Genomic DNA, 13,238 nt, shown 5'->3' on the forward strand with positions numbered 1-13,238 from the left:
TGGAAAATTTGACAAAGGTAGTGAATTCTAAATCAAATGATCTGCTCATGTCTACTGGCCACCATTTATTGAAGTATATATAAATTATTTCATTCTGAGCACTACTGCTACATTACAATTACAGTATTACTACATTACATAAAGTCAACCAACCTTTATGGAGGCCTCCTGACTTACCAAACACACGAGGTGTGCATTTAATAAAAAATATTTTCTTTTCTTTTTCTGTAGCTCAACGATCATAGTTCCGGATCAACCTTTGAAGAGTGTGGCCTGTATTGAACCTCCTCACATTGAGTCCTGGCATTCCAGTTTCTTCATTCTTTTGTCTATGAGCAACATTTTACAGATCTTATTGTGTCTCTCCCAAATTGTTAATTCCATTTTTGGAGTGTTGTGTGGATACTGCGACCAAGAAAAAAGTATGTAAGCTAAAACATATCTTGGATTTTTTTTTTCACCTGAGGTGGGAAGCAGACAAAATGTGAATTTTCGTTCTAAAATACCACCACATCTCCAGAAATGAGAAATGAAGCCAGAATAAAAAAATGTTTTCATCAAAATAATATCTCTGTAATATAATGTAAATCCCAACTAGCAGTCTAAACAAGGAGAAACAGTAACGCTAAAGGCTCGCTCACATGAGTGTATAACTCTGACAAATGTGATCCAATGTTTTATCAGATAGCACTCAGACCAGCATGAGAAAACAATTGCAATATGCTGTGAGTGCATCCGATAATCGGATTGTACTGACTTATTCAAGTCTATGGGACGGGTGCATAAGAAACATTGGCCTGAACGTGCACAGAGACAATGGAGCAGATGGAGAAATGAAGTTCTCCATCTTCTCTGCACCTGTGCTGTGAGTCTCTCATGAAAAAGAATCGGATCACAGTAGACATTCAGCTAAAACTCTGGCAGACTTTGAACTGAGTGTCATTATCATAATCAGCCCAATTGTCTCGCATGAGAGAATAGAAGGCTATGTGACCACAGCCTTACCTTGGAAGCAAGAATTACTTGAATCCTAGGTTTTCAGCTCATGGTTGATGTACCTAAGGGTGTGTACACACTATGGCCCAAATTCATCATTGCTGTTTCTCCAGTTTTCAATTTGCTATTCATTAGTGCCCTGCAGTTTTTAAAATTAAGCAAAGAAAGGCAGCAAAAACCCAGCAAAACCTGCAGGAAAGAAATGCAACAAGTGAACCTAGCGAAACTGCTGCTCCTGTGACTTTGAAAGGAAAGTTATCCATGAAACTATGCTGTCCATTACAAATTTAATGAAAGTTCTGGAAATCATTTTATAAAAAAATATGTTTTTATTTTGACATAATTCTGTTATTCTCTTTTTAGAAGAAAGTCAGATGGATGGATAAATAAGGGATCATAGGCACTAGCAGGCAAGTGATTTTATTACTCTGTCTTTCTCTTAATTACAGAACTGTGCAAAAATTCAAGGCATTTGTCGAGATAATGTAAGAATGCTGTCAAAATAGAAGCGTGAATAATTTAATCATATTAATTGTCAAAATGCAAAGTGAATGAGTGGAAGAAAAATCTGAACAACATTATTATTTGGTGATGCTCGGAGCTCGCCGAGTATTTCCAGGGTTGTAGCTGTCTGCTTCTGCTGCTTTGACAGATATTTCTAGACATAGCCCCAGATATCAGGGGCCAGGAATCTTTTTTGGATCTTAATCCTGATTATTCTATTAAAAAGCAATGCAGAGAACACCGTTTTTCTGCTCCATTTGCTTGTTTGCACTGCAGAATGCAGCCAGATCCTTTCCATATTACAGCGCTAAAAATCCAGCTATTTAAAACTATGGTTTGTCCATCACATGGATCACGTATAAGTGGGCTCAAAATTATGCTATTTCTGGCCTCCATTTAAATTTTGTTGCAGTCTGTTTGTGAAGTTATTGACACCAGTTTGCTGGTAAAAATAGTTACCTACTGGCCAGCTATTTAAAATTGTTGTTTGTCCATCACATAGATAACATATAATTGTGCTAAAAAATCTGCCATTTCTAGCCTCCATTTAAAGTTTGTTGCACTTTGTTAGCCAAGTTATTGACAACAGTTTGTTGTTAAAATAGCTACCTACAGGCCAGCTATTTAAAACTGTGGTTTTCCGTCACATGGATCACATATAAGTTCGCTCCAAATTCAGCCATTTGTAGTGAACGTGGAAAATATTGTCCTTCATTTAAAATGGACAAGGTGTGTGGCAAGGTACTGGGAACTGGACATGATGTGATGGTGATGGTGCATGCAGAGGCTGAGGCCGTGGGCAAGCTGAAATTCTGCCACAACAAAGAGCCACATCTTCTCTCCCGACCTTCCTGTCCCAATTACTAGGGGACCGCAGCACACCACTATTGAACCCAGAGCAGTATCAAAAGGTTGTTGCTTGGGATAGCGGATAATGCTTCCAGTCACTTGCGATTACCACTACCACCTTGTCTTCCACACAGTCAAGTCACAGTAGCCATGAGTTTGGACCGCATATTCCTCACCCTGATCCTCCTTCCTCCCATCATGCTGCGTGCCCGGACACAACTGATCCCACACTTGCACACTCTGAAGAGCTGTTTACTTTTCCATTTATAGATTCAGGCCTCACACCCAGTCCACTTGAAGCGGGGCAAGAGGAGATCGCATGTAGCAATGCCCAAATATTTGAGCAGCCACGGACACACCAAAGCGACAGTGGGAAAATGTCACAAGAGGTGGATGATGATGAGACACAATTGCCAGAAAGTCGGAAGGAGGATGAGGTTGCGAAAGTGGAAGATGAGGTGGTGGATGATATAGTAACTGACCAAACCTGGCAGGAGGACATGCAGAGTGAGGATAGCAGCACACAGGGGGAGGGAAGTGTAGCACCCCAACAGGCAGGAAGAAGCAGTGTGTTGGCTTGCAGACAGAAGGCGGGAAACCGTTCCCCATAACACCAACCAGATGGAAGTTGCCAGTGCAACTGTTAGGTCTTCCTGAGTCTGGTTGTTTTTAAAAGGATCTGCCGATAACCCCAAAAAGTCCATTTGCACCACCTGCCAGGCCAGCATCAGCAGGGGTTGCAAAACTACCAGTCTGACCACCACCAGCATGATCAGGCACATGGCAGGAAAGCACCTGACTTTGTGGGCCAAACCCCAGGGACCAGGAACAGTGTCTGCTTCTTCCGCTGTTGTGCATGATAGCCAATCCCCTCTCCATGGTGCATGCGAAGATTCACCCTGCCCTGCACCTGTCATTGCACACACTCAACTAGCCCCATCAGCAAGCACATCCACGTCCTTGTCCCAGCACAGGGTTCAGTTGTCCATACCCCAGTCCTTGGAAAGCAAGCGAAAATACGCAGCCAATGCCCCACAGGCCACTGTTATGAACCGGTGATTCAGAACCACAATGGACCTAGTGGTTAAGAGCACACAAAGTGACCTAATAGTTACTAACATAGGACGAGCTCTGAGACGTGGGAACTCTGCTGACCGCAATCCCTAATCCTATCATACCACACTAGAGGTAGCCGTGGATTGCGCCTAACGCTCCCTATGCAACTCGGCACAGCCTGAGAAACTAGCTAGCCCTGAAGACAGAAAAATAAGCCTACCTTGCCTCAGAGAAATTCCCCAAAGGAAAAGGCAGCCCCCCACATATAATGACTGTTAGCAAAGTGAGGCCCGACTTACTGAATAGACCGAGGATAGGAAAGATAGCTTTGCGGTCAACACAAAAACCTACAAACAACCACGCAGAGGGGGCAAAAAGACCCTCCGCACCGACTAACGGTGTAGCAAGCTGGACAGAAAATATAGCAAACAAAAGTAACACAAGCAAAACTTAGCTTATGCAGGGCAGACAGGCCACAAGAACGATCCAGGAGAAAGCAAGACCAATACAGGAACATTGACTGGAGGCCAGGAACAAAGAACTAGGTGGAGTTAAATAGAGCAGCACCTAACGACCTAACCTCGTCACCTGAGGAAGGAAACTCAGAAGCTGCAGCCCCACTCACATCCACCAGAGGAAGCACATAGACAGAACCAGCCGAAGTACCACTCATGACCACAGGAGGGAGCTTGACCACAGAATTCACAACAGTACCCCCCCCCTTGAGGAGGGGTCACCGAACCCTCACCAGAGCCCCCAGGCCGACCAGGATGAGCCAAATGAAAGGCACGAACCAGATTGGCAGCATGAACATCAAAGGCAAAGACCCAGGAATTATCTTCCTGACCATAACCCTTCAACTTAACCAGGTACTGGAGTTTCCGTCTCGAAATACGAGAATCCAAAATCTTCTCCACTATATACTCCAACTCCCCCTCAACCAAAACTGGAGCAGGAGGATCAACGGATGGAACCACAGGTGCCACGTATCTCCGCAGCAATGACCTATGGAATACGTTATGGATGGAAAAAGAAGCTGGAAGGGTCAAACGAAAAGACACAGGATTAAGAACCTCAGAAATCCTATACGGACCAATGAAACGAGGCTTAAACTTAGGAGAGGAAACTTTCATAGGAATATAACGAGATGACAACCAAACCAAATCCCCAACACGAAGTCGGGGACCCACACAGCGCCTGCGGTTAGCGAAACGTTGAGCCTTCTCCTGAGACAATGTCAAATTGTCCACCACATGAGTCCAAATCTGCTGCAACCTATCCACCACAGTATCCACACCAGGACAGTCAGAAGACTCAACCTGCCCTGAAGAGAAACGAGGATGGAAACCAGAATTGCAGAAAAACAGCGAAACCAAAGTAGCCGAACTGGCCCGATTATTAAGGGCGAACTCAGCCAAAGGCAAAAAGGACACCCAATCTTCCTGATCGGCAGAAACAAAACATCTCAGATATGTTTCCAAGGTCTGATTGGTTCGTTCAGTCTGGCCATTTGTCTGAGGATGGAAAGCCGAGGAAAAAGACAAATCAATGCCCATCCTAGCACAAAAGGCTCGCCAAAACCTCGAAACAAACTGGAAACCTCTGTCAGAAACGATGTTCTCCGGAATGCCATGTAAACGAACCACATGCTGGAAGAACAATGGCACCAAATCAGAGGAGGAAGGCAATTTAGACAAGGGTACCAAATGGACCATCTTAGAGAAGCGATCACAAACAACCCAAATGACCGACATTTTTTGAGAGACGGGGAGATCCGAAATAAAATCCATAGAGATATGTGTCCAAGGCCTCTTCGGGACTGGCAAGGGCAAAAGCAACCCACTGGCACGAGAACAGCAGGGCTTAGCCCGAGCACAAATCCCACAGGACTGCACAAACGAACGCACATCCCGCGACAGAGACGGCCACCAAAAGGATCTAGCCACCAAATCTCTGGTACCAAAGATTCCAGGATGACCAGCCAACACCGAACAATGAACCTCAGAGATAACTCTACTTGTCCATTTATCAGGGACAAACAGTTTCTCAGCTGGGCAACGGTCAGGTCTATTAGCCTGAAATTTTTGCAGCACCCGCCGCAAATCAGGGGAGATGGCAGACAAAATTACCCCCTCTTTGAGAATACCCGCCGGCTCAGACAAACCCGGAGAGTCGGCCACAAAACTCCTAGACAGGGCATCCGCCTTCACATTCTTAGAGCCCGGAAGGTACGAAACCACAAAGTCAAAACGGGAGAAAAACAGCGACCAACGAGCCTGTCTAGGATTCAACCGTTTGGCAGACTCGAGATAAGTCAAGTTCTTGTGATCAGTCAAGACCACCACACGATGCTTAGCTCCTTCAAGCCAATGACGCCACTCCTCGAATGCCCACTTCATGGCCAGCAACTCTCGATTGCCAACATCATAATTACGCTCAGCAGGCGAAAACTTCCTGGAAAAGAAGGCGCATGGTTTCATCACCGAGCCATCAGAACTTCTTTGCGACAAAACAGCCCCTGCTCCAATCTCAGAAGCATCAACCTCGACCTGGAACGGGAGCGAAACATCTAGTTGGCACAACACAGGGGCAGAAGAAAAACGATGCTTCAACTCTTGAAAAGCTTCCACAGCAGCAGAAGACCAATTGACCACATCAGCACCCTTCTTGGTTAACTCAGTCAACGGTTTAGCAATACTAGAAAAATTATTGATGAAGCGACGATAAAAATTAGCAAAGCCCAGGAACTTTTGCAGACTCTTCAGAGATGTCGGCTGAGTCCAATCATAAATGGCCTGAACTTTAACAGGGTCCATCTCGATAGCAGAAGGGGAAAAAATGAACCCCAAAAATGAAACCTTCTGAACACCAAAGAGACACTTTGACCCCTTCACAAACAAAGAATTCGCACGCAGAACCTGGAACACCATTCTGACCTGCTTCACGTGAGACTCCCAATCATCCGAGAAGACCAAAATATCATCCAAGTATACAATCAGGAATTTATCCAGGTACTCTCGGAAGATGTCATGCATAAAGGACTGAAACACTGATGGAGCATTAGAAAGCCCGAATGGCATAACCAGGTACTCAAAATGGCCCTCGGGCATATTAAATGCTGTTTTCCATTCATCGCCCTGTTTAATACGCACAAGATTATACGCACCACGAAGATCTATCTTGGTGAACCAACTAGCCCCCTTAATCCGAGCAAACAAATCAGACAGCAGCGGCAAGGGGTACTGAAATTTGACCGTGATTTTATTTAGAAGGCGGTAATCAATACAAGGTCTCAGCGAACCATCCTTCTTGGCCACAAAAAAGAACCCTGCTCCCAATGGCGACGACGACGGGCGAATATGACCCTTCTACAAGGATTCCTTTACGTAACTCCGCATAGCGGCGTGCTCAGGCACAGACAAATTAAACAGTCGACCTTTAGGAAATTTACTACCAGGAATCAAATCGATAGCACAATCACAATCCCTATGCGGAGGTAGGGCACTGGACTTGGGCTCATCAAATACATCCCGGTAATCTGACAAGAACTCTGGGACCTCAGAAGGGGTGGATGATGAAATAGCCAGAAAAGGAACATCACCATGTACCCCCTGACAACCCCAGCTGGACACAGACATTGATTTCCAATCCAATACTGGGTTATGGACTTGTAGCCATGGCAACCCCAACACGACCACATCATGCAGATTATGCAACACCAAAAAGCGAATATCCTCCTGATGCGCAGGAGCCATGCACATGGTCAGCTGGGTCCAGTACTGAGGCTTATTCTTGGCCAAAGGCGTAGCATCAATTCCTCTCAATGGAATAGGATACTGCAAGGGCTCCAATAAAAACCCACAGCGCCTAGCATACTTCAAGTCCATCAAATTCAGGGCAGCGCCTGAATCCACAAATGCCATGACAGAATAGGATGACAAAGAGCAGATCAAAGTAACGGACAAAAGAAATTTCGACTGTACCGTACCAATGGCGGCAGACCTAGCGAACCGCTTAGTGCGCTTAGGACAATCGGAAATAGCATGAGTGGAATCACCACAGTAAAAACACAGCCCATTCTGACGTCTGTGTTCTTGCCGTTCAGCTCTGGTCAAAGTCCTATCGCACTGAATAGGCTCAGGTCCATGCTCAGATAATACCGCCAAATGGTGCACAGTTTTACGCTCACGCAAGCGTCGACCGATCTGAATGGCCAAAGACATAGACTCATTCAGACCAGCAGGCATAGGAAATCCCACCATGACATCCTTAAGGGCTTCAGAGAGACCTTTTCTGAAAATTGCTGCCAGCGCACATTCATTCCATTGAGTGAGCACAGACCACTTCCTAAACTTCTGACAATATATGTCTACCTCATCCTGACCCTGAGACAGAGCCAGCAACTTTTTCTCTGCCTGATCCACTGAATTAGGTTCATCATACAGCAATCCGAGCGCCAGAAAAAACGCATCAATATTACATAATGCAGGATCTCCTGGCGCAAGGGAAAATGCCCAGTCTTGAGGGTCGCCACGTAATAAAGAAATAATGATCTTAACTTGTTGAAATGGGTCACCAGAGGAGCGGGGTTTCAAAGCCAGAAACAGTTTACAATTATTCTTAAAACTCAGAAACTTAGCTCTATCTCCAGAAAACAAATCAGGAATAGGAATTCTTGGCTCTAACATAGAATTCTGAACCACAAAGTCTTGAATATTTTGTACTCTTGCAGTGAGATGATCCACACAAGAAGACAGATCTTTAATGTCCATCACTACACCTGTGTCCTGAACCACCCAAATGTCTAGGGGAAAAGAAAGACAAAACACAGTACAGAGAAAAAAAATGGTCTCAGATCTTCTCTTTTCCCTCTATTGAGAAGCATTAGTACTTTGGGCCTCCAGTACTGTTATGAACCGGTGATTCAGAACCACAATGGACCTAGTGGTTAAGAGCACACAAAGTGACATGATAGTTACTAACATAGGACGAGCTCTGAGACGTGGGAACTCTGCTGACCGCAATCCCTAATCCTATCATACCACACTAGAGGTAGCCGTGGATTGCGCCTAACGCTCCCTATGCAACTCGCCACAGCCTAAGAAACTAGCTAGCCCTGAAGACAGAAAAATATGCCTACCTTGCCTCAGAGAAATTCCCCAAAGGAAAAGGCAGCCCCCCACATATAATGACTGTGAGTTAAGATGAAAATACAAACACAGAGATGAAATAGATTTTAGCAAAGTGAGGCCCGACTTACTGAATAGACCGAGGATAGGAAAGATAGCTTTGCGGTCAACACAAAAACCTACAAACAACCACGCAGAGGGGGCAAAAAGACTCTCCGCACCGACTAACGGTACGGAGGTGCTCCCTCTGCGTCTCAGAGCTTCCAGCAAGCAAGAAAAACCAATATAGCAAGCTGGACAGAAAATATAGCAAACAAAAGTAACACAAGCAAAACTTAGCTTATGCAGGGCAGACAGGCCACAAGAACGATCCAGGAGAAAGCAAGACCAATACAGGAACATTGACTGGAGGCCAGGAACAAAGAACTAGGTGGACTTAAATAGAGCAGCACCTAACAACCTAACCTCGTCACCTGAGGAAGGAAACTCAGAAGCCGCAGCCCCACTCACATCCACCAGAGGAAGCACATAGACAGAACCAGCTGAAGTACCACTCATGACCACAGGAGGGAGCTTGACCACAGAATTCACAACAGGCCACACAACTAAATTCCCACATTTCGTGACTTCTTGTGCTCGAAATGTTTCCTTTTAGGCTTGCAGAGGCAGAAGCTTTACACAACCTGCTTGTGGCAGCTGTCCCTCGGTATTCAGTTCCCAGTTGCCACTATTTCCCCTGGCATTAGCACGTGTCCCTCAACATTAGTCGTGCCCTCAACAATGCAGGTACTGGGAAAGTCCACCTAACCACGTGGACAAGTGCTTGTGGGCAGGGATGGTACATCTCGCTGACAGTACACTTGGTTAACATAGTGGAAGCCGGGACATCGAGAATTGTGGGCCCTAGGTCAATAAGGGTTGCACTCACAGTCTACAGCTCCTGCACCTCATCCTCCTCTACAGCCTCCATCTCGGAAATGAACACATCAGTCACAAGCTGGAAGCACTGCAGCACTGCCTTAGCCAAGCTGCAGCAGGCTGTGCTGAAGCTAATATGCTCAGGTGACAAACCACAAAATGCTGAATAGTTGTGAAGAGCTCTGAAAGAGCAGGCTGACACCACTGAGATCATGTGTGACAATGGCCAGAACCTGGTAGCGGCTCTGAGGCGAGGCGAGTTCACACACGTACCATGCCTGGCCCATGTGCTTAACCTCGTGGTTCAGTGGTTTCTCAAAACCTACCCGTGCTGCCGGATCTGCTTGTCAAAGAACGCCACCTGTGTGCCCATTTTAGCAAGTCAGCTACAGCTTCCGCCACCCTTTTTGTGCTTCAGCAGCATTTGCAGCTTCCGGCTCACCGACTCGTGTGTGATGTTCCCATGTGTTGGAACTCTTCAGATGTTGGAAAGGATTTGTGAGCAGAAGAGGGCATCAACAAGGCTGTTGGGATTTAGTTCAGACTCCACACATAAGACCTCAGGAGTGGACATAGTTACATAGTTACATAGTTATTAAGGTTGAAGGAAGACTATAAGTCCATCTAGTTCAACCCATAGCCTAACCTAACATGCCCTAACATGTTGATCCAGAGGAAGGCAAAAAAAACCCATGTAGCAAGAGTAAGCTCCACATTGGGGAAAAAAATTCCTTCCCGACTCCACATACGGCAATCAGACTAGTTCCCTGGATCAACGCCCTATCAAGGAATCTAGTGTATGTACCCTGTAACATTATACTTTTCCAGAAAGGTATCCAGTCCCCTCTTAAATTTAAGTAATGAATCACTCATTACAACATCATACGGCAGAGAGTTCCATAGTCTCACTGCTCTTACAGTAAAGAATCCGCGTCTGTTATTATGCTTAAACCTTTTTTCCTCCAAACGCAGAGGATGCCCCCTTGTCCCGGTTTCAGGTCTATGATTAAAAAGATCATCAGAAAGGTCTTTGTACTGTCCCCTCATATATTTATACATTAACATAAGATCACCCCTTAGTCTTTGTTTTTCCAAACTAAATAGCCCCAAGTGTAATAACCTATCTTGGTATTGCAGACCCCCCAGTCCTCTAATAACCTTGGTCGCTCTTCTCTGCACCCGCTCTAGTTCAGCTATGTCTTTCTTATACACCGGAGACCAGAACTGTGCACAGTATTCTAAGTGTGGTCGAACTAGTGACTTGTATAGAGGTAAAATTATGTTCTCCTCATGAGCATCTATGCCTCTTTTAATGCATCCCATTATTTTATTTGCCTTTGTAGCAGCTGCCTGACACTGGCCACTGAATATGAGTTTGTCATCCACCCATACACCCAGGTCTTTTTCATTGACGGTTTTGCCCAGAGTTTTAGAATTAAGCACATAATTATACATCTTATTACTTCTACCCAAGTGCATAACCTTACATTTATCCCCATTGACGACATTCTGATGATCTGGCAGGGAGCGAGTGAGTGTCTCCAGGACTTCATATCAACTCTGAATAGAAATGATCTGAATATCTATATAAAGTATAAAAGTGATAGGGATATAATTGAGTTCCTTGATGTCACACTGAAACGTGGAGAGTTGCAAACAGATATCTATCGAAAGCCAACATCTACTAATGTACTGTTGCATGCCTCCTCCTCAGACTCGGCCCACATGATCCAATCCATCCCCACTGGTCAGTTCTTACGGCTACAGAGACTGTGTTCCACTCATGAAGATTTCTTAATACAGGCTGAAGAACAGAAAAGAATGTTGGTCGAGCGTGGTTATAGTAAACGCATGATCAAAAAAACCTTCAATAGGGCAAAACAAACATCTAGACACACCCTTCTGTATGAGACTAGACACAATAAGGAGCAGGAAATTGTCCGATTTGTTAGCAATTTTCACTCTCAATTTCTGGTTAGCCAATAAAGGTATCACTCCTAGAATACTTCTGTCATCATTGGGCAGAAAAGGATTCACACTCTCAATTTCCAATGATGAGAAGGATGTTGGACAAGTCCTGGCATATCCTGAAGGCTGACCCGATAATTTCCCGATTCATACCTGAGAGGGCTGGCATTGCTGCTAGACGGTCAAAAATTTTGCGGGACCTTTTGGTCTGAAGTCATTATACTAATCAACCAGTAACAACATTTCTTGACTCCTTGGCGAGTAGACATGGATGTGGACCTTGTGGCCGCTGTGTCGCCTGCCCCAACATCAGCCGCTGCGATACTTTTGCCAATTCTAGTGGATCTCGCCAATTCACTATGAAAAAATAAATCACTTGTACCGGCAGTAATGTTATACATCACGCAGTATGTCCATGTAATAAAATCTACATTGATATGACAACACGCCAACTTAAAGTACTGATTAGAGAACATGTGCGGGGCTTCACTGCAGCGGCCACAGGTGAGGACATATCCGTGTTAAAAACGTTACCCCATAATTTTAATAAGTTTCATGAATGCGATTCCAGTCTCCTCAGGTTTAGGGGAATTAACATACTTGAAGTTGGGGCTCGGGATGGTGGGGTCTTTAAGCGATTTGCTCAGCTAGAATCCAGATGGATTTGGACCCTTGACACAGTTCACCCAGTGGGACTTAATGAGAATATTAGCTATGCTCCTTTCCTGTGATCACTGTGTAATGCTGACTATAGTAATTATCCCTTGGGTTGCTGTTTGTTTTTAACACTTTTTATGTTTTTATTGTTCCAGTTTTTGTATATATATTTGTACGTCCTTATCTTCACTCCGGATGGTTCCACTGCAATGACAGAGGAAGAATTTAACTGACAATATTGGCCCGTAGGGCTCCTCATGATGTGGACTAATTGCACCTTACTAGGATTCCTAAGTATATTCCTTAGGGGAACATGAAGAATGTCACAGTTTCAGAATAAGAAGAAATACTATATTCCCCATGCTATGTAAAACTATATGTGTTCTTGTTTGTCATCTGATACTAAGATTTTCATTAATGTGTTAAAAATGTGGGGTTTTGTAGCTATGATATAGTGATTCTTTAGGTTGTCTGTCTTGTCCCTATTGGACAGAATAGCCTTACATGGCGATATTTCATTGATTCAGTCTAAGTGTAAAGACATGTTTATATACAGTTAGGTCCATATATTTTTGGACAGAGACAACATTTTTCTAATTTTGGTTATAGACATTGCCACAATGAATTTTAAACAAAACAATTCAGATGCAGTTGAAGTTCAGACTTTCAGCATTCATTTGAGGGCATCCACATTAAAATTGGATGAAGGGTTTAGGAGTTTCCGCTCTTTAACATGTACCACCCTGTTTTTAAAGGGACCAAAAGTAATTGGACAGATTCAATAATTTTAAATAAAATGTTCATTTTTAGTACTTGGTTGAAAACCCTTTTTTGGCAATGACTGCCTGAAGTCTTCAACTCATGGACATCACCAGACGCTGTGTTTCCTCCTTTTTGATGCTCTGCCAGGCCTTCACTGTGGTGGTTTTCAGTTGCTGTTTGTTTGTGGGCCTTTCTGTCTGAAGTTTAGTCTTTAACAAGTGAAATTCATGCTCAATTGGGTTGAGATCAGGTGACTGACTTGGCCATTCAATAATATTCCACTTCTTTGCTTTAATAAACTCCTGGGTTGCTTTGGCATTATGTTTTGGGTCATTGGTCGTCGTTTCATACTACAGATGGACAATCAGTTTGGCTGCATTTGGCTGGATCTGAGCACAC

General features: G+C 44.4%; 1 protein-coding gene across 1 annotated transcript in view; it reads right to left on the minus strand.

Moving 5' to 3' along the window:
- Positions 1-13,238, minus strand: part of LOC138680898 (uncharacterized) — a 173,176-nt gene that overhangs the window by 136,167 nt on the left and 23,771 nt on the right. Inside the window, exon 2 of the mRNA XM_069768112.1 lies at positions 178-405. Coding sequence (XP_069624213.1) covers positions 178-243 — 66 coding nt within the window. The 5' untranslated portion in view covers positions 244-405. The remainder of the gene's footprint in view (positions 1-177; positions 406-13,238) is intronic.

Source organism: Ranitomeya imitator, chromosome 5 (assembly GCF_032444005.1).
Source record: "Ranitomeya imitator isolate aRanImi1 chromosome 5, aRanImi1.pri, whole genome shotgun sequence".
Lineage (NCBI taxonomy): Eukaryota > Metazoa > Chordata > Amphibia > Anura > Dendrobatidae > Ranitomeya > Ranitomeya imitator.